The following is a 26,004-nucleotide window of genomic DNA, read 5'->3' on the forward strand; positions in this document are numbered from 1 at the left end:
TTGCAAAATTATCTGCAGATTTTATTGAGTTGATATACAGGATAGTGACAAAGAACGTCACATTTTGTGATTTCTTCTGTCACCTTTCAACAGAAGAATGGATTATTCTTCACTTATGACTTTGGTGTGGACCTCGCGGCTCTTCACCCGCAGCTTGTTGACCTGGGACTCAGCAATGTCGGCCCGCTCCTCGGCCTCCTCCAGCTCATGCTGGATCTTGCGGAACTTGGCCAGGTTGACGTTGGATTGTTCCTCCTGTGAATGGGAATGCATTGGAAAGAACAAGAGTTGACATTTCCTGCTCGCTAAGTTCCCTTGTTGCTAAAAGGAGGTACAGGATTTGCTTCATGAATGGGAAAGTAAAAGGTCCTGTCATTTGGTGGTGTTCTTATTTGGGGCAGAACCTCCCATGGATTCAACTACATGAATGAGAATGCTTGCAACCCCCTTCCTTAGTCTCTTTCACTTGACTTTTTTCCAAGCTGGGGATGCTTGGGTGACTATACAGAGGCCACAGAGGTAGGGATGTTATTCAGTCTTGTTTCTGCAAACCAAACTTTAAAGCGAGGGCACAGTAGTGATATTGGCTACAGAGAGCCCCAAGGAAGAGGGAAGAACTTACTGAATGAGAAAGATTAATGGTTTTTAAAGTTCAGAACTGGGTTTAATCCTAATGTTAGGGAAGGCTTAGAATAATTCAGGCCCTCATTTGCATAGTCCCTATGAATGTTGGGATTTTGGAATGTTCTGGATAGTAAGAATAGGGCAGTGGTGAAGCATTTCTGTGTTAACTCCTTTAAAGCGTTACTTGATGCAATCTCAGAGAAATGGACTAGAATATCTAAAGCTCTAGTAATTTGTAGCAAAATCTTGGTTTTCCAAATAAATATTCATTTTCCCACCAAATTTGGGGCTCCTGGCCTGTTCATTGCCTTAGAAGAAAGTCCCTTGAATGAGAGGGACTTGGGTCCTTCACAGAACCGGACCTGGTCCTGGAGAACTCCTTTCCTGTGGAGATACTCACCGCCTCCTCAGCTTGTCTCTTGTAGGCTTTCACTTTAGTCTGTAGCTTGTCCACCAAGTCCTGCAGCCTGAGCACATTCTTGCGGTCCTCCTCCGTCTGAAAGGCCCAGCAAACACAGAGTGTTGTCAGCTGACACTATCCTACCATCTTTATTTTCCCAAACACAGGGGGCCTGGCAGAGAAGGGAAGGCCAGTCACCTGGTAAGTGAGCTCCTTCACCCTTCTCTCGTGCTTACGAAGACCCTTGACGGCTTCAATGTTGCGCTTCTGCTCGTTTTCCACCTCGTTTTCCAGCTCCCTCACCTGGAAGAGAAGAGCATGAGTAACAGTTTGCCAGTGGAGAGGAAAGCACGGTTCACAGTTTGCCTGCGACTGTTCACACACAGCCTGGGAGCGGAAAGAACAGGCCAGCACCCACCCTGGCCTCCAGTTTCTGGATCTGCTTCTTGCCGCCCTTCAGTGCCAGCTGCTCAGCCTCATCTAGACGGTGCTGCAGGTCCTTCACCGTCTGCTCCATGTTCTTCTTCATCCGCTCCAGGTGGGCGCTGGTGTCCTGCTCCTTCTTCAGCTCCTCCGCCATCATGGCCGCCTGGTGAGTGATAAAACAGAGTCGGGTAAGGGCTGACAAGGCCCAGAGGGATTCAGGTTCTTCACCTTCGTCTTGCCCTCTGCTCACATCAGTGATAGCCTTCTTGGCCTTCTCTTCTGCGTTGCGGGCTTCCTGGACGATGTCCTCCATCTCTCCCTGGATTTGGGAAATGTCTGTCTCCAGCTTCTTCTTGGTGTTGATGAGGCTGGTGTTCTGTTGCAAATTAAAAAAACAAAAAGAAATCTACATTTAATAACATTTATAACTAGTGTATTAATACCTAAATTGCTGATAATTAGACATGTTCAGAATAAAAACAAAATTAGTATTTCCAAGTTTGTGGCTTTTTCTACCTATATCCCTGGTCCTAAAACATAAATGATTCCATGTAAAATTTAATCTCTAGTGCCAAAGGAATTCCCTTGCTATCCATGGATACTTGTAAACACAGAGTAAAATATTCCAACTCTAAACTGCTGTGTAGCACACGCTGATGAAAATAACTTTTCAGTTTTAGCTGCTCATCCATATTGGTTGACTCTATGTCATTAGTTCATAAATAGCATCTTTATTGGTACAAAAGGTGGGCCAATCATTAATACCCATGCTTTTGAAAAGGTAACAGTATTTGAAACAGCTAATTCTAGATAGTCATAATTAGTAAGAAAAGTGTTGCATATTAATTAATTTGATTTTAAAAATTATAATATTGATTTGAACATTTCCATAATTGCTGATTTTAGATAATTACAGTATTCAAAATACTGTTACATAGGTTTATTATTTTAAAAGTAGAGGGCATGCAAATTAGCAAAAAACAAAAGTAATACATGCTCAGTAACCAGAGACAACCATTAATAACACTTTTGCTTTCCCTTTTGGATGTTTTTTGTATACTTTTTTGCAAAAAAAAAAAAGCCACTATTTACTTAACAAATGCCCTGTAGAACACGAGAGGTAGCCAGCACTAATAAGGCTCCAGGAATTTGAACCCAAGAGCTCTTTATAGATCCTGGGAGGTTAATTTTAGGTACACACGTGATAATAAATATAGTGATGAGTTATTAATTTTACATTTTGTTTTACTATTTGCTTGCTGTGTAGACTTTCAAAAGATAAAACGGCCACCAGTGTTGGACGCGTTACTCCTCATGGGGGGTCTTCTGTGCTTCTTTATATAAGCTTTAAACTCCAGATCCTTCCAAGTCCATAAGTCCACCAGCCCTTGAGTGGACTTGTGAACTGTTTATGTCTCGGTACATACTTAGATCGTTCTGTGCATTTCCCCAAACCCTGGGAAGGTATCCCTTCCTATAGTGATACTTTGTTTATGATTTAATAAATAAAGCTTGCCTGAAGATCAGAGTGAAAAGCCAGCCACACTAGTCAGTGATACAGGCCAGGCAGTGGTGGCACACACCTTTAATCCCAGCAGCCACATTAGTTAGCCACAGAGGCCGGGCTGTGGTGGTGCATACCTTTAATCCCAGCACTAGAGAGATATAAGGTGGGATGAGACAGGAACTCAATCTCTTTTCAGTCTGAAGATTTTGTAGAGGTAAGTGCTCTCTAATGGTTGATCGTTTTACTTCTCTGATCTTTCAGCTTGAACCCCAGTATCTGTCTCTGGGTTTTTATTATCTGTGCTACAATGGCCAACATTACTTGTACATCTCGTGAACATCCCCGCAGACTGCCTTTAGTTCTAGGGAAGGCATTTGGTAAGCCTGGTCCTAAACCTCACCTGAGTGTGCAGCAGCTGCACCCGCTCACTGGCATCCAGCAGCTCCTGCTCGGCCACTCTCCTGCTCCTCTCTGTCTGCTCCAGGGATGCCCGCAGCTCCTCGATCTCAGCCTGCATTAGGTTCGCTCTGCGCTCAACCATGGCCAGCTGCTCTTTAAGGTCATCCTGGCCTCTGAGAGCATCATCCAGGTGCAGCTGAGTGTCCTGCACAGAAATAAGAGAAGCTCTGGCTTGTGTTCCAGTCAAAGTGGACTCAGATTTAATATCACGCTCACACCTGGATCTTACTACCTCAGAGCCTGATTAAATAGGAACATCTACAAGTACCATTAAGGACATGATGTTTTAGTTCAGATCCCAAATCATAAAAACAGTCATGGATAAATCTATGACATTTTATATCAGAAAAGTATCCTTAAAAATCAGTTAACCTGATTACATTATTTTACATATGTAAGAAGGAAGTCCAGGAGCCAGAGTTGGTGGGCCATGCCTACGGTCCTCCTACTTGGAAGGCTAAGCTGTCATCACTCTGTCTCCACGTGTTTACCACTCATTTTGTCTCAGAGGACAAAGCAAATTCTCTCTTGAACCTTTCAGGCAGAATTTAGCGTCTTCCCAACATACAATTTTTGTATCTTGCTACCACGTTGCTTTAATGATTTATGACCTGTAAATTTCCTAAAATTTTAAGGCTTGAGCTCTACAGAAACACCTTGCCTGCCAGCACAGTGTGGGTTCACCCCCAAGGTACCTTCAGCATTCCTTGTGTGTTCCGGAGGTTCCTGATTGCCTCCGCAGCCTGGCGGTTGGCATGGTTCAACTGGATTTCCATCTCATTCAGGTCGCCCTCCATCTTCTTCTTAATCCTCAGGGCATCGTTCCTGCTCCTGATCTCCGCATCCAGCGTGCTCTGCATGGACTCCACGACTCTGAGGTGGTTTCTCTTCAGCTGATCTATTTCTTCATCTTTTTCAGCAATTTTGCGGTCAATCTCAGATTTCACCTGATTCAACTCAAGCTGGATGCGTAGAATCTTGCCCTCTTCATGTTCAAGAGATGCCTTGATAAAAGTGACATTTTGGTGACCTTGCTATGGTGACTTCTCAAAGAGCCATTGAGCCCCCCTCCCCAAACTTTCACACATCTCCGCTTAGAGCACCGATTCTGCACCTGTGACGTATATATGCCAGATTTTTCCTTGGTGACAAGCATTGTCCCCCTAAAGCCCACAAAATGGTAGACTCAGCTGGCATTCTCTTTTTAGTCTGTTTATAATAGATAGCTGAGCAAACAAGATGTGTACCTCTGCTTCCTCTAGAGAAGCCTGCAGTTCACTCTTTTCCTGATCAATCTGCTTCTTTATTTTCTCCAGTTCATGGATATGCTTCCCTCCCTCTGCGATCTGCTCAGTGAGGTCAGAAATCTCCTCTGTGGAAGAGCAAATGAGAAGAAGAGGTGGGAATGGTGGCAGCATGGAAGGGTCCAGTCAGGGCTAAGGAGGATTGGGGAGGTGGGCAACATGGGACGGTCCAACCAGGGCTAAGGAGGATTGGGAAGATGGGCAACATGGGAGGGTCCAGCCAGGGCTAAGGAGGATCTGGAAGGTTGCGACTCACGTTGCAGATTCTTGTTTTCTCTCTTCAGAGTCTCGAGTTGATCCAGAGACTCCTCGTAGGCATTCTTCACCTTGAACAGCTCGGTGCTGAGAGAACGGGACTCCTTCTGGGAGGCTTCAAGCTCAGCCTGAGTTTCCTCATACTTCTGTTTCCATTCGGCTAGGACCTACACACACAACATCAGTTAAACTCTGAACACAGCCATAACACCCTTCCCCCCGGGGAGGGGGGGACACTTCACGGATCATGTGGACCACCTTGTCGAAGTTCCTTTGCTTCTTATCAAGGGCAGCGCAGGCAGCATTGGACCGCTCCACGTCAATCATGAGGTCCTCCACTTCATTCTGGAGCCGCTGCTTCGTCTTTTCAAGAGAAGCACATTTGGAGTTCACGGCTTCTACGTGTTCCTCTGCATCCTGCAGACGCTGAGCCAGCTTCTTCCTGAGGAGGTGGTCAGTGTGAGTGACCAAGGGAAGAATCGATTGCCACAATAAACTCTGCCTAGCTGCTGATTAGGAAAGCATGTTTTCCCCTAAGATCTTTTATTTCTGTGTGCCCACAGGTTTTCCCAGAATTACTTCTTAGAGTTCATTTTATCCCTTTCAGAACTCTGATTTCCTAGGTGAGTTCTTTTCCATCTCAAGTGTTATCAAACATATTTACAAAACCAGAGAGAAGGAGGAATGGGGAGGGCTCTGAAGCTGAATTAACCCTGATAGCTCAACTGAGGATACATTTGCTCAATAATGTTGTGATTGAATGGGAGGCTAGACATTATGCAGATGGTCCTCTCAATTATACAGATATGGAAATTGTGAAATTATCTCATGATTCTTCGCTGCATGAATATTCTTTCCTATTTTCCCCTCACTTTTCCTTTGCTTTGGTTTCTTTCTGTCTAACTCATTGAAACCCATACTTGGCCTCCTCCAGCTCCTCTGTGCGCTGGATGGCGTCCGTCTCATATTTTGTCCTCCACTGGGCCACCTCGCTGTTGGCCTTGGACATGGCCCTCTGCAGCTCAGCCTTGGCCTCCTGCTCCTCCTCATACTGCTCCCGCAGCAGGTCACAGTCGTGGCGGGCTGACTGCAGGGCGTGGGCTAGCGCGTTCTTGGCCTAAAAATCCCCGAATAGTATGGTGTGAGTTTGTGTTTTGGTCACTGATAGTCTCTTTGTGGAGTTCAGTAGTGTGTCAGGTTGCCTAGTTCCACGAATGAAAGCATCAACTCAGGGCTCTCACCTTTGTCTCCTCCTCTAGCTGCCTCTTTAGTTCCTCAATTTGTTGTGTGAATGCTTGTTTGCCTCTGGAGAGCTGGGAAACCATAGCGTCTTTTTCATCCAGCTGTCGGGAGTACTCACCTGAGAGAGAAAACGTGAACGATTGAATTCTTTTGTCTCAACCGTGAGTGAGGCGGGATAGCATTGGACCCTCCTTATTTCACACAGTGCAAACAATGTCTCCAGAGTGTTAGCACACTGCTCCCTTTGGTATTTTAGGATTGAGGGAACAAAACTCTTCTAAGCCCAAGAGATAAATTTTGCCCCTTTGGTTAGAGCTTCGAGTCATTGCTTTGTAACCATGTTAGACCCTAAAGGTGAAGGAGTCATAAATGTGCTCACACTGTACAAGGCACGGGTCTTGCTACCCAAAGGGGCCCGACCTTCCCTGCTTGCTATTCCAAAGGCAGTAGATCTCACGGGCTGACCTGACTCGGTGTGTAAGCGCGCCTTCTGGGTCGACAGCTCGTTGATCAAGCGTTGTTGTTCCTCCTCTTTCGTCTTCACTTCGCTCAGCTGATCCTCCAGGGTGCGGCACATCTTCTCAAGGTTCCCCTGTGGCGGGAAGCAGGGCAAGGTGACACATGTCTACTCAGGAGGCTGAGATTTAGAGATCTGTAACTGTACATGACAGGCACAGAATCTTATTTATGCTGCTGTCAAAGCCTCACACAGTGTTCGGGAAGCAGCGGAGGAGCTTAGGTTACTGACTAAGTGAATATGTGCGCATCAAAACTGGGTTCCTCTCTTTGGGGAAACATGAACATTATTTATGGTCCACATCATGGGGAGGGGACCTTTCCTTGTCATTGCATTATTACTGTTGTGGCCATAGCAACAAAGTTTAAGGTGATTTTTGAAAAATCAGATGTGTACACTTGAGGAATTCCATTCAATACAGCGATGTCAATCATAAATCTCAGATTACATGCAGTGTGGCTGGCTAGAGTCACATACAGTATATAGTCACTTTCAAGTATTTCAGATAAATCAAGAAGTGAGGAAAGACCTTAGCTTTGGAGACAGTCTCCATGTTACTAGCGAGGTCGTCGATCTCCATCTTCAGCTCGCTCTTCTCCTTCTCCAGCTTCTGCTTGACCCGCTGCAGGTTGTCAATCTGCTCCCCAAGCTCAGCCACGCTGTCAGCGTGCTTCTTCCGAAGAGCAGCTGCTGTGGCTTCATGCTGCAGGGTGGCCTCCTCCAGGTCCCTGCGCATCTTCTGGAACTCAGCCTCTCTCTTCTTGTTCATCTCGATCTGGGCAGAAGTGGCCCCGCCAGCTTCCTCCAGCCTCTCGCTGATCTCCTCCAGTTCCCGGGAGAGGTCAGAGCGCTGCTTCTCTGCTTTGGCCCTGGAGGCCCTCTCTGCCTCGATTTCCTCCTCCAGCTCCTCAATGCGGGCCTGGGGGTGGCAGGAAGTACAGACTCAGCTTCTTGGGCCAGTCATGCTTTTCCTAATGAGTTAGACTGATGGAAGCCATTGACTTACCTGCAGCTCCTTGATCTTCTTCTGCAGCTGCATGCCGAGGGCCTGCTCATCTTCAATCTTGCTCTGCAGATTGCTCATCTCAAACTCTTTCCTAATTTAACAGTAACACATTAGCTTATGGTCAGTTTTACCCACAGCCCTATTTATGTATAATTGAAATTTTTCATACTGCTGGCCTTAAAAGAGAGAGAAGTACTTATTTTGCAAGTCCGCAAAGTGCCATGTTAATTAAATGAAAAGCCAAAGTTGTCATTGTTTTGTTTTTACCCCATGTGTCATTAAGCAATAATTGAGAAACATTTAAATACATGTTGCATCTGTGCTGACGCAGTGAGAAGCCAGCCCTGAATTCTATCCAACTTACTTTTTGAGTTTCTCATCAAGTTGCTGTTTATCATTTTCTATGTCCATTGTGGATTCTTGGGCCAATTTGAGGTCTCCCTCCAGCTTCCTTTTTGCCCTTTCTAGGTCCATCCGAAGCTTCTTTTCCTGCTCCAGTGATCCTTCAAGCTAAATGATAAAGGATTTTGATTAGGTTCTCAAGCATTGACCCATATGTCATTAGTCAAGTACTCGAGAAAACTCTTAACAGAAAACAAACAGCCTGAAGACTCCAAGCCTGAATTTCAGGGCTCATGGAGACCACTGATGGCGTCATCTCCCACCATTTCTTTCATCCCTTCTAAGGAGAAAGCTTATCTTTCATACTCACATCATCCACTTGCTGCTCAAGCTTGGTTTTGGCTTTGGTCAGAGTGTTGACTTTGTCTTCCTCTGCCTGCAGGTCATCCAGGGTCTGCTGGTGGGCCTCTTGGAGGGCCTTCTTCTCCTTGGTCAGCTTGGCGATATTTTCGTCCAGGCCCGCCATCTCCTCCGTGAGGTTTTTCACCTTTAGATTTGAAGAGATGATAGGAATGCTGATGAAAATATGTCGTCTTGATAAAGTACATGAGAATGTAACTTCTTGGGACAACATGAGCCTGACATGGAGAATAGCAGCCAGAAACCAATATAGGCCGCATGACTGAATACAATAGGGGATAAAGGTGAACGCAAAAACATGCTATGGTTGTAACCTTTTCTTTCATGTTCGGGAATTTTAAGATTTAAGGTTCAGTACTTAATGAATTCTTGTGAATGCTTCAAAGTGAATAATAACTGTACCTTGTTCTCAGTGGCGTGCTTCTCCTTCTCTACCTTGGCCAGGGTCAGCTCAAGGTCATCGATGTCTTTCTTCAACTCTGAGCACTCGTCCTCCAGCTTCCTCTTCTTGGCTGTCAGCTCGGCGTTGATCTCCTCCTCATCCTCGGCTCTCTCAGTTAGCTCCTTGATCTTGGCCTCCAGCTGGATTTTGGTTTTGATCAGCTGGTCGCACCTTTCCTCTGCATCAGCCAAGCCGTCTGCTTCCTAAGGGGAGGAATAGTGAACTTCCATTTGTATGGGCTCTGTCTGCAAATACACACTCATGTGTTAAAAGTTGGGAATGGATGACTACCAGCTGGTCAGTGGATAGGTCATTAAATTGCCAACTTTTAAAAAAAAATTAAAATGCAAATATCTTTATCAGTTGATCAAACAGAGTAACACATTCCATCTAAGTATCCATGTATAGAAGGTAAAATCAGAAGAAAGTAGTTTTGTTGCAAAAATATATAATCTACTAGCCCTCAGTTTTTTTGGAAAAGCAATTTACTAATTCTCAGATTCAGGTTTTTTTTTTGCCACATTCAACTAAGGGCTTAAATTTATCCCTCTTTTTCTGCTCTGATAAAAATAATATATTTTCCAGTTAGTATTCAACAATATTTATGAAAGAGAATATTCTAATATAAGAGGATGCTCCATATAGAAAGGGAAATGCCTAAAGATAGTTTCTTGACTTTATTCACTAGTGACCAGACTGTGGAAGAAACACAAATGGACATAAGCATCATGAATGTGTGTACAGGATACACATATGAACATAAGTATCATGTGTGTATGTGTATGTGTATGTGGGATGCACATATAAACATAAACATCATAAATGTGTATGTGTAGGAAGCACATATGAACTTAAGCATCATGGATGTGTGTGTGTGTGTGTGTGTGTGTGTGTGTGTGTGTGTAGGACGCAGATATGAACATAAATATCATGGGTGTGTGTATAGGATTCACCTATAAACATAAGCATCATGGTTGTGCATGTGTAGGAAGCACATATGAACATCAGTATCATGGATGTGTATGTGTAGGAAGCACATATGAACATCAGCATCATGGGTGTGGCTTTGCAGCTGCTGTTTCTTTGGGTCTGAATCTTAGTGTTTTTGAAAAGCAGGAAATCACAGAAGATTCCTGGATAGAAATCGTTTACTCTGAAGCCTGGAATTGCTCGTATTCAGCTACATCCTGATTAGGCAATGTGAAAGGGCTGTGTGCCACATCTGGTACTCACAGCTTGAACCTGGAGCTGCAGGTCATTTTTTTCTTGCATCAGAGCTACCATCTTCTCTTCCAGTTCCTTCCTTTTGGCCTCTGACTTAGCCAGATCCTCTTTGGCCTTCTCGAAATCTTCCTTCATGTTGGCCATCTCTTTCTCGGTCTCCGCACTCTTCAGGAGAGGTTTGATCTTGAAATACAGCTTCATCCAGGGCCAGTGCTTCACATTCATGAAGGCACGGACATTGTACTGGATGCAGAAGATGGACTCTCTGAGGAAGGAGAAAAGTAGGTCCAAGTGGGCAAAAATGTGACAAGTGACCATCACAATTGCACTGAGTTCAGTGATGAAGGTGGCGGGAAAGGCAAACAAGTTTTGTGTCTCACCTCCTCTCCATCATCTTTTTGAACTCCACCCTCATCAAATACCCTCTGCACATGGCTTGAGTGCGCGTGATGAGCTGAGCCAACTTATCATCTCGCATCTCCTCTAGAGTTCCCAACAGGCCAGCTTTAAAGAAAACCTTGGCAGAGAACAGTTAGACTTGTTATCTCCACTCACGCAGAAACTCTGAAAGTACTAAATGTGTGTCAGCAATTTGGACTGGTGGTACCTTGGTGTGGCCAAATTTGTACTGGGTGTGATCGATGTCAATAGAGCCTAGAAGCTTCTCAGAAGCCTTCTTGCTGTCTATGAATTGACCTTCTGGGATAGCACTTGCGTTCAGAACTTTGTATCTGTTGAAATGAAAAGCAAATTGAAAGCAGGACTTTTCTTCCCCAAGAAATAAAAGATAGAACAATAGTAGCTACTCTTGAAAAGATGGGCCAATCAAAAAATGGCAAACCAAATGGCATTTAAAATTTAACACTGCTCTATATAAGACATGGGAAGATGTGAAACAAACCTCTGCTTGAAGTCTGCATAGAGGATCCTGCTGGGGAAGCCCTTCCGGCAGATGCGGATGCCTTCCAGCACACCGTTACACCTCAGCTGGTGCAGGACCAGTTCGTGCTCCATGGCACCTGGAAAGGGGAATACAACTCTACAGCCATCTCAAGAGAAGCCACACTGAGGCTGCTCTGCGCATGAGAAATGTCTTACCAGGAGTCTTAGTTTCATTGGGAATGAGGCAGCGGACAAAGTGGGGGTGGGTGCTCCTCAGGTTGGTCATCAGCTTATTTAAATTCTCCTAAAATACCGTACGGAGAGATTTAGAATAACTTGTAGCTGTATCTTTCTTCTATCACATTCTAATGAGCTGTCATCAAATCATGATGACCAAGAGGAAGCCTATGTCCGGAAGGTGGATTTCTAGAACAATCCTGATCATACAAAAATAGTCCATTTCAGTTTGTTTTTCTCAAACCCTGTCAATTGGAAAACTTTTGTATTGAGATTTTGATCATATGGAGTAGACGTCTCGAACACATTGGGTGCTTTTTAATGAGGGTTTGATTTTATGTAAAATCTCTTTACTACCAAATTTCTTATATTTGAAACATGGGGAAATATCTCACGCCTTCATTTTGTTAAAAATTTCCTGAAGTATTTTTCAGATTGAAAAAATATACTACTACTTTTTCCCCACTTTTACCATAAGCATTCTTTAAAATCTCTCATTAACTACAGTTTAATTATCTTTTAAGTGTAAGATTATACTGTACCCTGAAAAGAGCAGACACCGTCTGGAAAGATGAACCCTTCTTCTTGCCACCTTTCTTTCCACCGCCACCACCCTCTGAAAAACAGAAAGGAAAAATGGAGATTACTCGCTATAGCCTTTGAGTCCTCTTGTGTGCACCAGCGACAGGATGACCACGTTTCCTCAGGAGTCTGTGGCATTCATTCCCTTTCTGCCTTCCAGAGCTCATCTATTTTAGTTCTAGAGGAAGAGACAGTAATCACTGGCATGGTTATAGAAACCCAGGGAAGAATAAAGTTGTGCACAACTTGAAAGGTATGGGTCGGTGATGGGACTCCCTGACTCCATCCAGATCAGCAGTGTCTGCTTTGCTTCCTGCAGGATATGCCCAGAAGACAGCAGAGTAAGATCCTGTCTGTGCACACATCCCCTAGAACAGGCAAAGTTGCATGCTTGCTTCTAGGTAGTCGAGCTTGGCTTACTGGCAGGGACTTGTAAGTTTTATTTTCCTCGGTCCCCATGTTGACACTTGTACATCTGGACTTCAGATACTTAAGGAAGGAAATACAACCTCATTCTGTTCACCTAGCGCTGTGGTCCTGATGAAGGGTTTCCTTATCTCCAATTTAGCTAGATCCTTGATGGAAGCAGTGGTTTTGATGTGGAAGAGCAGCTGGTACAATCAGCAGCAAATCACTGAACCTTCTAAATACACTTTCTCACTGATAAGCAAGGCTGTGGACTGAACAGTTCCTGATGCCTATGCACACGGTTGTTAATACACTTTCTTTCATTTCACTCACATTGGCCTGAACTTTCAGAGTAGATTTTGCAACATTTGTTTCAGGGACTCCACCCCTTAATACAGTTCCTCACGTTTTAGTGGCTCCCAACCATAAAATTATTTTCACTGCTACTTCATAAGTGAAATTTTGCCACTGTCATGAATTGTAAGGTAAATATTTGTGTTCTGTGATGGTCTTAGGTGACCTATATTGTCTCTGACAGATGGTGTATTTCTGTGTTGTAATTCTTAGAATGAATTGATAGTAGAAAAAATTACCTGCTTCAGCAGCTTGTCCTCCAGAAAATAGGAAAGCCAGAGTCTTCAAGCCAGATTTCTGGTACAGCCCCACCACGGTCTCATTCAGGGGGTCCTTGTTCTTGTCCAGCCAGCCAATAATGTTGTAGTCCACGGTGCCCGCATAGTGCACCAGCGAGAAGTGGGCTTCAGCCTTGCCTTTGGCAGGCTTGGGCTTCTGGAAGTTGTTGGACTTTCCAAGGTGCTGTTCATACAGCTTGTTCTTGAAGGAAGTGTCTGTCGCCTTGGGGAACATGCACTCCTCTTCCAGGATGGAGAAGATGCCCATGGGCTAAGTATTAAAAAGGGAGAAGATAGTGATGAATCCTTTAGAAAAGAATGTCCCAGTAGTTTGTGTGTTTGGCACAAACCTGAAAGGAAGGCATTCCAAAAGAAGAACTTGGAATTATGTATTAAACAGATGAGATCCTAACGTATTACTCCCCCCTCCTAACAAAATATGACAGTCATCTTCTGAAGACTGCATAAGATATATGTTGCTGAAAGACTTAGTTTAAAAGTTCATCTGTACCATCTGGCAAATGTGTTCAATGAGTAAAATTAAATTCTAAAAGTACCCTCTCAAGGCTCAGGTTTTATCCTGTGACTATATATGCTCATATGTGGTCTGAAAACTTCTTTCTCACGGTGTAACATCCTTCACCACAACTCTAGACATGGGAAAGATGTGAAAAGGAGAGACTATGTTCTGATGGCCAAAAATGCAACTTCACCAAGAAGAAAGTGCATCTCCTGTGGCCTCATGAAAACTCTTTGTACTCTCAGCTTCACCTCCCATCTCTGTGGAGTTAAGCATTGATAATACGTTGGTTTTGCTCATGAAGCAGTTTGATTTTTTCAGAGACAAATTTGGTATGAAAAACTGAAAGCAAATTCAGCATTGATGATGATTTGAATTCACAAATTCATTCTCAAAAATTGTTTTGATAATCCAGAAGTTAAAATACCAGTGAAGGAAATAGTTTTTCTTGGGACTGTATAGTTTTATAGTCTTGGTAAACAGTGGAGATAGTGCATCATCAAATTAAGATATTTTTTTAACTTGTGCATCCTAGTTTTTTTTTAAAAATTTATCAGTTTTGAACTGAATATTTGAAAATTTCTTAGCTGGCAATTGCATTTTATTTCTACTTTATCATTCCTTCAGGAGTTTCACATAGCTTCTTTCTTGGTACCATGACAAAATCTCAGTGTGTGTGTGTGTGTGTGTGTGAGAGAGAGAGAGAGAGAGAGAGAGAGAGAGAGAGAGAGAGAGAGAGAGATGCATACGCTTGGAGGCCTATGGAGACCAGAAAAAAGATGTAGGATCTTGATGCTGGAGTTACAGGTGTCTGGACCACTTGATACAGAATAAAAGCTCCAGACTTCATGATAAAGTAACAGGTGCTCTTACCCACGGAGTCATCTCTCCAGTCCCAAGAACCCAACAGTTTTGAACAATGAAGTTGCTTAATGAGTTATAGATAAATATGATGCATCTGTTGCTCTAACCTAATTGGATTGATTCCCTTAATTACTAATTTCCTTAATTACTTAATGGGGAAATCAGAGCTCATTCCCAGGGTAAGGTCAAATAGAAGTTTAGTGAATTTACTTGGTAGTAATCACAAGTAAGGAATGAATTGATGAACGTCCAGTCTTAACTATCTATGCACTGCCTTGTTATATAGTACACATGGGAGGGTACATCATAGCCACACCAGGATTAATGACTATTCAAAGGACTGACTGTATTTTCATCCCTTTCTTCTATACCAATTAAATCACATAGGAATAAAACTGAGAAAGAAAGAAGCCCATGGTATGTGCCTTTAATCCTAGCACTCAGAAAACAGATGGAGGAGGAGAATCTCTGTGGGTTTAAGGCTGGCCTAATTTTACATAGTGAGTTCCAAGGTCAGCAACGGTTACATGGTGATACCCTATGCCATTAAAAAACTCAGGAAGTGTGAGATTATAACAGTTGAAAATGTGAGCTGGTTGAGCAGTGCTGCGGCACACCTTTAATCCCAGCACCCAGGAGGCAGAGGCAGGCACATCTCTGTGAGTTTGAAGCCAGCCTGGTCTATAGAGCAAGTTCTAGGACAGCCAGGGCTACACAGGCAAATACTGTCTTGAAAAACCAGAGAGAGAGAGAGAATGTGAATCTGTGTTTTGTATGTGTATGTGTTAGAGGTGTTAGTAACGGATCACCTATGACATTCTGAGAACATCTATTACACACAGGCATATCGTGAGATATCACTAATTACTCTTTGAGAACTGGGATTGTCAGTAAACATAGTAAGAGAGACAATTTGTTGTTCCTGTTTGAAAGTTTGAAAAGTCATACAGACCTTCTCGATGAGCTCAATGCAGGCAGCCAGGTCCATCCCGAAGTCGATGAACTCCCAATCGATGCCTTCCTTCTTGTACTCCTCCTGCTCCAGCACGAACATGTGGTGGTTGAAGAACTGCTGCAGCTTCTCGTTGGTGAAGTTGATGCACAGCTGCTCCAAGGTGTTGAACTATGGGAAAGGGTTATTGTAGGAAATTGGTCATAAATTCCCTATTAGTATCTATAAGGCAGTTAATACATTTTCTTCAAATTTTGAGACATTTAGGGTTATTATATTGAAGAGGTAGGCCTTCGGATAATCTCTTAAAGGATGTTATAATTCTAAATCGAGTTAAATCCTCAAGTGTTTTTCCAAGGAATAATATGAAGTCTTGCATATTGGGCAAAATGCCGTTAAATAGGAGATCTTTGAAATAGTCGTTGAGGGTAACCAAAACAAGTGTTTCTATGGTGAATCCAAGATCAGTTTTGAACGAGTGTTCATGGTCCTTCTTTGAGATTCTAATCCTGCAAATGTACCATCCTCTCTGTTCCGTTCACACTCATTGCCTTGTGTTCAGATCCCTCCACCAACCCACTTCAGCAGGAATTTGTGTGTTTTGTAGATTGTATTTTGTAAAGAGTGTTTCCAGGGCTCCAGCAAGATCAGTCAAGTGACTGCCAATGTGTGTTTGCTAACCAGTTCATTACTCACATCAAAGATCTCAAAGCCAGCGATGTCCAAGACCCCGATGAAGTACTGCCTGGGCTGCTTGGTGTCCAGCTGCTGGTTGATGCGGGTGACCATCCACAGGAACATCTTCTCATAGATGGCTTTTGCCAGGGCACCCACAGAGTTGTACACCTTCGGGGAAAGTGTTGGTCTGTTGAGTTGTTTGAGCTGGATACAGGGATGACCTTTTGAGTCCCAGTGATTCAAGTGAATCAGGGACCTAGATCATACACACCTGCTGCACCGTCTGGCCTTTGGTGACGTACTCATTGCCGACCTTGACCCTGGGGTAGCACAGGGCTTTGAGCAGGTCAGCAGAGTTCAGACTTGTCAGATAGGCGGCCTTGTCAGCCACTGCAGAAAAGAACCAAGGACAGTGGAACTGATGGTGACTTGCACAACTTCATTGCAAAGGATGATGTTGGTAACAATGGATTTATACAAACAGTAAGGTGTGAAGGTTGTGAATTCTGCCCTTTCTTTCTTTCTTTCTTTCTTTTTTTTTTTTTTTTGAGACAGGGTTTCTCCGTAGCTTTGGGCCTGTCCTGGAACTAGCTCTTGTAGACCAGGCTGGCCTTGAACTCACAGAGATGTGCCTGCCTCTGCCTCCAGAGTACTGGGATTAAAGGTGTGCCTGACTCAACTTTAGTTATTCTTATAATGATAAGTTGGAGCTTGGAGAGCCCATGTTCTGTGTGATATTTAAAATACAGCAAAAGTACACCATAGATAAACTCTAACGCAGGGGGTAGGAAGGAAATTCTGATTATTCACTGGAACAAAATGTGCTTTCATCAAAAAAGCAAGTATTTTCTTATAAAAAGTGAATGAAGAATGACTAGGGGTGAAGATGTAAGTCAGAACAAGGCCCTGGGCTCAGTATCAGCACCATAACACACACACACACACACACACACACACACACACACACACACACACACCACAGAAAAAACAGAACAGTATAATGAACAGAAATAATAAAGCTCCTATATTTGCTCAATTATGTAAACTACCAATGTATCAATGTGTCATTTCCTCTCCCTAAAGCTTCTGCCTTTCATTAGAAAGACAATACAACCAGGTCCCCACCTCTGAAAAGGCTCATGTCAATGGTGACAACAGGGTTGTTACCTTCCGTGCCATCTGGCTCAGCTTGCTCTTCCCTTTGCTTTTGCTTGAATTTCATGTTCCCATAGTGCATCACGGCACCTGTGAGCTTGTAAATAGCCACCTTTTCATCTGCACTGAATCCCAGGATGTCCACAGCAGTCTGTTGAAAGAATTGAATTCGTAACAATTATCACAGTGGTCAGCTTGCTCAGGACACCAGGGGTCTGGCTCCCTGCTTCCCAGTCCCATTTTGCCTGATAGCTGACGAATACTTGGATGGCTCTAGTCGAGCTCTTCCCCTCTGAGCCAATAGAAACATCATTTGAGTAATGCGGGCGCTAAGGACAGCAGGTGAGTTAGCCACACACTTTCTTGTTTAGTCTCCCGGGACATTTCTTCTTTTCCTATGTTGTCCTAACTTAGTGCACAGCCCCAGCCTACCCTTCTGCCTCGGCTGATATGAACAGTCCCGTGGAAAGAATCATGAGAACGCCAGTGGCTCCCAGTTTCTCCACACGTTTCTCTGATAGCAGGGTCAAGGCTTGGCTGGCCTTGGGGTGCCTGGGTGTGAACTTTACTGACCTTTCTCTACTCATTCAGGGAAGAAACATTTCTGAAGATAAATTTGTTATTTTATTGAAATGCTTTCTGTCTCCCACTCCCATTGGGTTTTGGTTACGTTCTTAGCATGTTAGCCACTGCTGTGGCTTACAAAGGGAGCAAACAGCAGTGTCGGGACATGAAGTGTGTCTCTCCTGAGACTTCCTCCTTTCTTCTAGTTCTAGCTCACTTTCTTCTAGACCACCCTGTCTTGGAACTACATATTATTAACAAGGCCCTCGACTGAGGTCGCTACATTTTTTAAAACCTGCCAGACTAGACAATGGGATATGTCTCAATTCCATGTCATTTTTGGAAATATGAACATAGCAATATGTTACAGTGAATAAAATCTGTATCTATAAGATAAAGGTATACACATAGGTTATTAAATTTTTTTAAGAAAAAGTATGTTTTAGGCACCCTTCAACTCTATCTTGATGGGATTGGGCTACCAGTGTTGAAAATATTAAAGTTAAGAATAATTAAAGATTGTGCAGAAATTGAAAGAAAGTATAACATGTATCAAATTTATATATAAAGAAAATAAATTCAAAACATGATAACCTTTAAAGAAAAGAGGCAGAGAAGGAGATTCTATAGTTTCAGAAATAGATGTAGAAGTTCATGAAATACCCAAAAGAATGTTTTTGAGGAAGTCAACTCGTTTTTCCTCGTGACTAACAAGGGGTATACTATTTGTAGGCATTTATTCAAAACGAAGTTGACCTTTATAGCTAACTATGAAGAACTTAAGAATCTCATGTTCTGTTATAAAAAGTGGGAAAATATTATAGCTTTTCTGAGATTCCTGGGTACAGGGGCTGACATGTGCAAGTATTGGGTAAAAGGTGACCAGCACCATAAAGAGTTAAAAAAAAAAAGATCCAGCTCTTTGAGGGATGCCAGGCTCCTAACATATATTGCAGATATTTGAAATGTAAATACATGTGTAGGATGGCCTTTAAATATTCTGTGATTTCTTTTCCAAGTGTAAGAAAGCCTGAACGATAGCACTGTCTGGCCCACTCGCTGCTGGTCCTATTCACGCTGATGGGAGGAGAGCACTGTGTACTGACAAGGGCCTTGCTAGCCTCTTCCCTGTCACTTACGTCTGTGGCCATCAGCTCCTCCTGGTCGTCGATGCTGGGCACTGTGATTTCACCTTGGCTGACGTAAGTGAAGTCGTATGGGTTGGTGGTGATCAGGAGCATTTCTGGACGCGTGGGGAAGGGAGTGAAGAGTTACTTTAGCCATCACCACGCTTCAGAGGGACAGCATAGGCAGGATGGTGGCTTTCTCGATGGGACTAAACCAAGAGGCTCCCTACCAATGAGCTCTGGCTTCTTATTGGACATGATCTGGTAGAAGATGTGGTAGCTCCTCTCAGCCTTGAGCTGGAAGGTGACTCGGGACTTCTCCAGCAGATCTGGAAAGGCATAGTAGGCACATTTATACATGAGTAAAAGCCAAACATAGAAAAATTAATCTTGGAAGTTCACGCAGAAGAATCAAGGGCAAGGTTTCTCCAATCTGAGTGCCCCCAAAGGGAAGACTCTCAGTCACCAGTGGTTATTAACTCACAAGTTTCAATATCTGCAGACGCCAGTTTGCCTGTGGCACCGAAATGGATCCTGATGAATTTACCCTTAAGAAGGCAAAGGAGGATTGATTAAAGCTAGAAATTATTTCATTAACTATGGACCAAATACGTGGAAAATACATTAGCATAGTGTATGTAGAAGTGTGGGGGTGATTCTCGCATGAACAGGGTGACCAAGAGACTCACAAAGCGGGAGGAGTTGTCATTCCTCACGGTCTTGGCGTTGCCAAAGGCCTCCAGCAGGGGGTTGGCGCTGATGATTTGATCTTCCAGGGTCCCCTTAAGACAAATAAAAGAGGTAGATAAAGCTTGAATTATCTGAGTTGTATATACTAAGACAATTTCCTATCTGTTCTCTACCTTCCCTTGGTCACATCCTATCACTAGGAAAGGCTTTAGAAAAAGGAAGGGAACCCACATCGTTGAGGGGACATGCCTGTGACATGGCAGTTGATTTCATTTGGTGCCTCTCAGGCCCCACTTTTGCTTCAGAGAAATGGCTTCAGGCCTATAACTTGCTAACATATCATCTAGTTCATCCCCTCCTCACAAAGCCCTTCCAAGGTTTATTTTCTAAACTCCAGCATCGTGGGCCGCTGGTTACTGCAGTTTTGACACATCACAGCCATGCTGTGAAAAGCCTGTCTTCCCCCACCCTCCCTCAGAGGTTCATGCCCACCTGCATTTTGCCAGAGGGCGCCTCCTCCTTCTTCTTCTCCCCAGTGACTGCAATTGTTGCAAAGTACTGGATGACACGTTTCGTGTTCACAGTCTTCCCGGCCCCGGATTCTCCACTGTGAGGACCAAACGAGAAACCAGAAGATAAGGCAGGAGGCACAGCCTGAACAATCAAAATTCAGCAGACAAAAGGCATGTTGTTTACGTACGTAATCAGGATGGACTGGTTCTCACGATCTGTGAAGGGAAACCGCAGACATGTCAAATAAGTGAAAGCACTGACGCTACTAAATTTGTGCTCTTCTCTTCACAAATCTTAAGAACTAAGTGTAAAAGGTGTGTTAATCATCACACTGCTGTTATCATTAATGTGAAGAACTGTGGATTATGAAATGGCTCAGTTCACTTTTTTACCAGTGAGAATCAGCCAAGAAGCAGTTGGCTTCACAGTTTCATGGTCCCTTCATTCACCTGGTTCATAATTCAGAATCCTGTCATGTTTTAAATGTCCAGGATGCTTTTTCTATAGTGCTTGTGAAATTTAAAAGCTTCCTTTTTAAGTGAGATGAAACAATAGGTGTAATTAAGACATGGAGTTGATAACCAATTTTGATTAACTTTGAACTGGAATTAGCATCAACAAATTTAGATTTCTATCATAGAGGTACCAGCAAATTTCCCTATGCTTTTGTAATTGGCGCATCATACTCTAGATCAAATTTCCTGCTTTCTTCATTGCTATCACCACATGTATGCAAAGTATTTCCTTTTCAAGGTGCTGACCATGTGTCACCTCTGCGATGGCTCGGCACGTGTTGTCTAGCACTTGTAGATGTTGTGATTATAGATACACTAACCCGTCAGCATGAACTGGTAGGCGTTGTCAGAGATGGAGAAGATGTGGGGCGGGGCCTCCTGTCGCTTTTTGCCTCGATAGGCCGCCACCACCTCGGGGTTGTACACCGGCAGCCACTTGTAGGGGTTGACGGTGACACAGAAGAGGCCCGAGTAGGTCTGCAGACAAAGGCAAAGTTGCTCAATTAAAAATCACCTCATCGCTCCAACTTGGAAGTAATGCTGTGTGAACAAGGGGAGAGGAATGAGAAAAGTGCTGATCCTCATGAAGTTTCTCATTCACTGGTTGCTTTCCCAGCTCTCCAGCTATCAGATGCAGTACCAGCGTTCCAGATAGCCAGCGAATGCAGCTAACCAGAGAGCTCTCTGCATGTGTGTTTTCAAAGACACTCAAATTTGGATCACTGACATAATGAGGCATTTCAACAAGAAAAAGTGTATGGATTGGATTAAATATGACAGGGACACTCACGTAGATCATCCAGGCTGCATAACGCTCTTTGAGGTTGTACAGCACGGCGGGCTCGTGCAGGTGGGTCATCATGGCCATGTCCTCGATCTTGTCATACTTGGGAGGGTTCATGGAGAAGACTTGGTCTTCCTTGACTGTGACGGTCTGTTAAGAATGGAAGGGTCCAGTTAAGACCACCTAAGTAGGAGAAAAAGATGGCTCTTGCTTCCCTCCCTTCCACCCTCTTGGTTTTACTCACAGCTCCTCCTTCGGTCTTGGCTGTCACCTTGCCCCCTTCCCTGCTCTGCACTGTGGCTTTCACATAGGACTCCTTAGGGTCCACCACGAACACGGATGACTTGGCATCGAAAGGCTTGTTCTGAGCCTCGATTCGCTCCTTTTCAGACTTTCGGAGGTAAGGAGCAGCCTCCCCGAAAACGGCCATCTCGGCGTCGGAACTCATGGCTGCGGGCTATCGGTGGCAGCTCAGGGCCAGGTGCGCCTAGGGAAAGATATGAACGTGAATGACAACCCGGCCTGTGGGTTTCACCTTCACAGGCTTCGCTTGCAAACTCTCTTCTTCCTCCTATGGACTGTGCCAGGGAGCTAAGAGAAGACAAGAATACCCAATAGCCCTGTGTTGGCAATTTAATTTTAGTGACATCTGAAGCTTTTGCTCTTTCTTCTCTATTGTAAACCACAGTGGCGAGATGTGGAGGGATGAATACCCATCCAACCACATTTGTCAGACTGTAAAGGTAGTGTGGGAGGTCCTTCTGTATATGTGTTGCCTTTATTGGTTAATGAATAAAGAAACTGCCTTGGCCTGTGATAGGACAGAGTAGAGCTAGGTAGGGGGAGGAGGTACTAAACTGAATGCTGGGAGAAAGAAGGCAGAATCAGAGAAACGTCATGTAGCCACCAGAGGGGAAAGATGTAAGCTACCAGTTGGAACCTTGCCAGTAGGCCACAAATCTCATGGTAAAATATAAAATAATGGGAATGGGTTAATTCTAGATGTAGGAGCTAGCTAGTAATGTGCTTAAGTGATTGGCCATAGAGTGGTTTAATTAATACAGTTTCTATGTGATTATTTCCTGTCTGGGCAGCTAGGAACAAACAAGCAGCTTGCTATTACACAAGTGTGTTCAGAATCTTTACTTCTGTGCTTTTTTTTGTTTATTTGTTTTTACCCCATTTCCTTTCCCTACCCATCTGTTCCATTTATTTGTATGTTTTACATTGGGGTGATAGAAAGAAATGGAAAATAATTTTTCTAACCTTATCATCTCAATGAATCTATTTTTAAAAAAATCCAAATATTGTTGAGTGTGGTGGTACTTAAACCCCAGCACTTAATAAGCAGAAGCACGCAGACCTCTTTGACACCAGCCTGGTCTACATACTTCCAGGACAGACAGAGCTACATAATAGAGATATTCTGTCTCAAAAAAAGAAAAATTAACTGTTTTCCTTTATCACAAACCATTAAAACGTAATATAAAAACTATTGTTTGTATGAAGGAAGAAACATTTAAATTCAGGTTGAATATTTAATACACAAACTCCCAGTTAACTAACAACTATTAAGTAAGTAAAGGAAAAAAAAAGCATGATGGATATTAATAAAATATTAGCCCAAGGCAAGCAGTAAATAACAAAAATCATCTTGTTCCAGGTCAACATCAAGTCCCTTCTCTCCGTTTTCTAACTCTGCACAAGTTGTCATAGTTACCCAAGCAAAAACAGCTTCCAAAGGTTAGCTGAGAAAAACAGGCCCCCAGATGTTAATAAGCCTCCCGGTGGCCGCAATTGGTCTGCACTGCCCTGAGTCTGCATGATTTCAGCATCCGATGTGTTTCTGCCTGACCTTTAGTGTGTTAGGCTACAGCATCTCTCTCTTTCTCCTGCCTTCTCCTTTTGAAAGCATCACGTTTCTTATTTCTCTCCTGAGACAGATAGCCAGGATGCAGCTTCAAGCCAAAACCAACACACTTTTTAAAAAAAACAAACTGACAAATCCTGGTTAAATAAAACAAAATTCTCTCTCTAACCAAAGTGAAAACCTCTGTGGAGTGGAGGACGGGGTGGTCCATGTTGGTTGCTAGGGCCAATGATGACACCAACCTCAATCTTTTGTAGACTTTTCAGAAAGCGTTTTGGTCTTTTGTTCTACACAGTGAACTTCCTCTCAGTCTGGAGTCAGATATGAAATTTCCCACATACAGTAACTTAGAATCAGTAAAGGCTTATGGTGAGACAGGAAAGCTGAGATACCTTTTCAGGGGACAGATTCTGAAACCGTGGGTGGTAGCTAGCTTTTCTTCTTCAAACACTATTCTGCAACATTGTTTCTATGTTTTTACATGAAGAACTTTTGAATCAGCTACACACTGTGCCCTAATGGTTGCTGTTTGGCAGTAGGTTCTGGAACACAGAAAGGACATCATCCCTCTATTCATGTCTCAGCAGTCCTTGGTCACCTCTACGTTGCAAGCCTTCAAGGAGCCTCTGACTTGGTGTGTGCTGTTGGGATCTGTCCACACAGTAGCAATTGCCTCTAGTGTCAACAAGTAACATTTATTTCCTTGGAAGCAATATAGTCTCTACCTTTCCTTCTACATTGTTATTACTTACTATGTTAAATATAAACTCACTTAAATCAATTATCTAATATATAGTAGGTTTTCTTTATTCTATATGTTCTTCACATGATTTTAACCATACATCTATCTGCTCTTGCGTACGTGTTGTGGGGGGGGGGGGGGGGAATCCACTGAGTACTTTGATTTGGTGGAAGAGTCTTTGGCAGCCACTGGCTTAGATTCTAGACAGCAAGAGTCAGAGGGTCCTTAACAGCTGACTTGAGTCTGCCCTTCTGATTTACTGATGAGGAAACTAAGGTTCGGCAAGGTAAAGGGTCATCCAGGATCGCCGAGGTGGTAAGCGGCAGTGGCGAGCTAGGAGCCCAGCTATCTAAATCCAGGTCTGGTGTTAATTCCTTGCAACACTTGTGTTTGAAGACATGGAAAAGCTAGCTGGCTTGACCCAGGGAGCTAGAATCTGTGAAAATCCGGGATTGGCATCCAGAAATTTTGACTTCTGGAAACAACACTTTTTTATTTTACCTTGTAGCCTCTTTTATTGGTTAGATTGTATAGCAGTTCACATTAAATATGAGTGAGAGTTGCCTTCTTAATGAAGTCCCAGAAAAATGTAAGAGTATAATGTAAAAATGTAAAATTGTATAAAATTCTGTTTGAGTAAAAGCTTGAAAAGTTGAAGTTTTATGAGAAGCTGTTTTTAAAAGATCAGTTGTTCCTATACCCAATAATAAACGAGAAAATAAAATAGTCCCTCATTAAAATGTAATACTAGACAGAGCCCTTTGTTCTTTGTAGGGTGATAAGAAATCTCTTACCTCTTGTGTTACCAGATGAAGAAGGAGACAGGCTTGAGGCAGCAAGTACTGTTGAAAGAAAAAACAGAGAAGCTGGGCATTTTCTTCTCTTTTCTATTTAATCACAAAATGCTAGAACTACACTGTATGCAGTGTCTTTCTCGGGGCTGTTGACAGTAAAGCTTGGGTAGGCATAGCGATCTCCCTTCAGTGAAAATTCCCTCCCATCAGGAGTGCACTGCTATCCATATGCTCTGCCACGAATACATACCTGTAAGGATTTGAGGAAGGACGGGACACAGGCACCCCGGCTCCACTTTTATAGAGACCGTTCTGCAAACACAGCAGCCACCTCAGCTGTCCTCGCTGGGACCTACTTGGCAAAACCATTTTTGGCAATCTCTTTGCACAATATTCACTGACTGTGGCTGTGAATGGATATAATTAGAAATATTTCTTGTCACCTATAAATAATTTGACAGAGGATGATGTAGGGTTCTTTATAGGCATTTGATAGGGGATGGGGATCCAGGGCTTCGGACGCTGCTGCTCTGGCTTGGATGTTCTATCATTCATCACAGAATTCAAAGCCAGGTTCCTACGGACTCTCGTGCCTATAAAGCTGTTTTGACAGGATGAGCCTGGTGTGAGGAGAGTCAGGCTAATTGATCCGTTGGTGCTTAGAGCCACGAAGGAGTCTGGAGTGAACTTTAGATCTGACGCAGTGGCTGGAAGCACTGAGTGATGGATATTAAAAGAAAATTCCTAGGCAAGGCCCAGGTTTTAGAAAGACGGGTGATAGATTCTTTTGAAGTCTGAAAGTCTAAACATGAAGGAGAAAGTGAAGTCTTAGGTTAGGCAATGGTGATGGGACAGACAGTGGGCGAGGCAAGGCAGGGTTAGAATGGATAAAACCTCTACTCCCTTTCTGGAGGATTTGCATGGATGTCTCCCACTCAGGGGCCACAGGCTGCTGGGTGGTGATAGCTCATGCATATTTCTACCCATCACGGAAGGAGCTACAAACACGAGTTCCTAGGGCAGGGGCAAACGCTCCAGGCTAGCTGTAGCTCCAGTGAGGTGGGTACGACATACTTTTACTTAAGGTGGGAGGAAAGGGGTGCTGTTCATCAAACTCTCCCTGTGGACAGAGGAGGTGTGTGGCCCCCACAAGTGCCCTTGAAAAGCAGAAATTGGATTTGGCTAACTTGATACAGGCACAGCTGTTGCCGAATTTGACAGGAAATCTACTCACTCTGGCTGTCCCTGTGATCTGGTGAGGTATTTTCAACTGTTGTCTCTGGACTTAAATTGCTAATTCAGGAGTTGGTCATTTTATAATCCTATT

General features: G+C 43.5%; 1 protein-coding gene across 1 annotated transcript; it reads right to left on the reverse strand.

The window, feature by feature from the left end:
- Positions 1-24,722, reverse strand: LOC125409204 (myosin-4). Its single transcript, XM_087910510.1, has 39 exons — positions 24,678-24,722; positions 21,516-21,758; positions 21,278-21,421; positions 20,808-20,964; positions 20,160-20,187; positions 19,952-20,066; positions 19,459-19,551; positions 19,254-19,317; positions 19,000-19,098; positions 18,782-18,885; positions 17,091-17,229; positions 16,195-16,313; positions 15,942-16,091; positions 15,246-15,416; positions 12,871-13,180; positions 11,830-11,903; positions 11,267-11,354; positions 11,070-11,187; positions 10,776-10,899; positions 10,549-10,685; positions 10,178-10,433; positions 8,905-9,147; positions 8,453-8,629; positions 8,105-8,250; positions 7,741-7,831; positions 7,264-7,653; positions 6,683-6,809; positions 6,217-6,335; positions 5,896-6,092; positions 5,234-5,417; positions 4,977-5,142; positions 4,664-4,788; positions 4,112-4,420; positions 3,358-3,561; positions 1,701-1,826; positions 1,443-1,613; positions 1,223-1,327; positions 1,025-1,120; positions 1-255 (listed from the first exon to the last, which is right to left on the reverse strand). Exons 2-39 carry the CDS (start codon positions 21,717-21,719, stop codon positions 103-105), a joined length of 5,823 nt encoding a protein of 1,940 aa, XP_087766636.1. The 5' UTR covers positions 21,720-21,758; positions 24,678-24,722; the 3' UTR covers positions 1-102.
- Between the last annotated feature and the right edge of the window lie 1,282 nt (positions 24,723-26,004).

Source organism: Myodes glareolus, chromosome 9 (genome assembly GCF_982192425.1).
Source record: "Myodes glareolus chromosome 9, mMyoGla1.1, whole genome shotgun sequence".
Lineage (NCBI taxonomy): Eukaryota > Metazoa > Chordata > Mammalia > Rodentia > Cricetidae > Myodes > Myodes glareolus.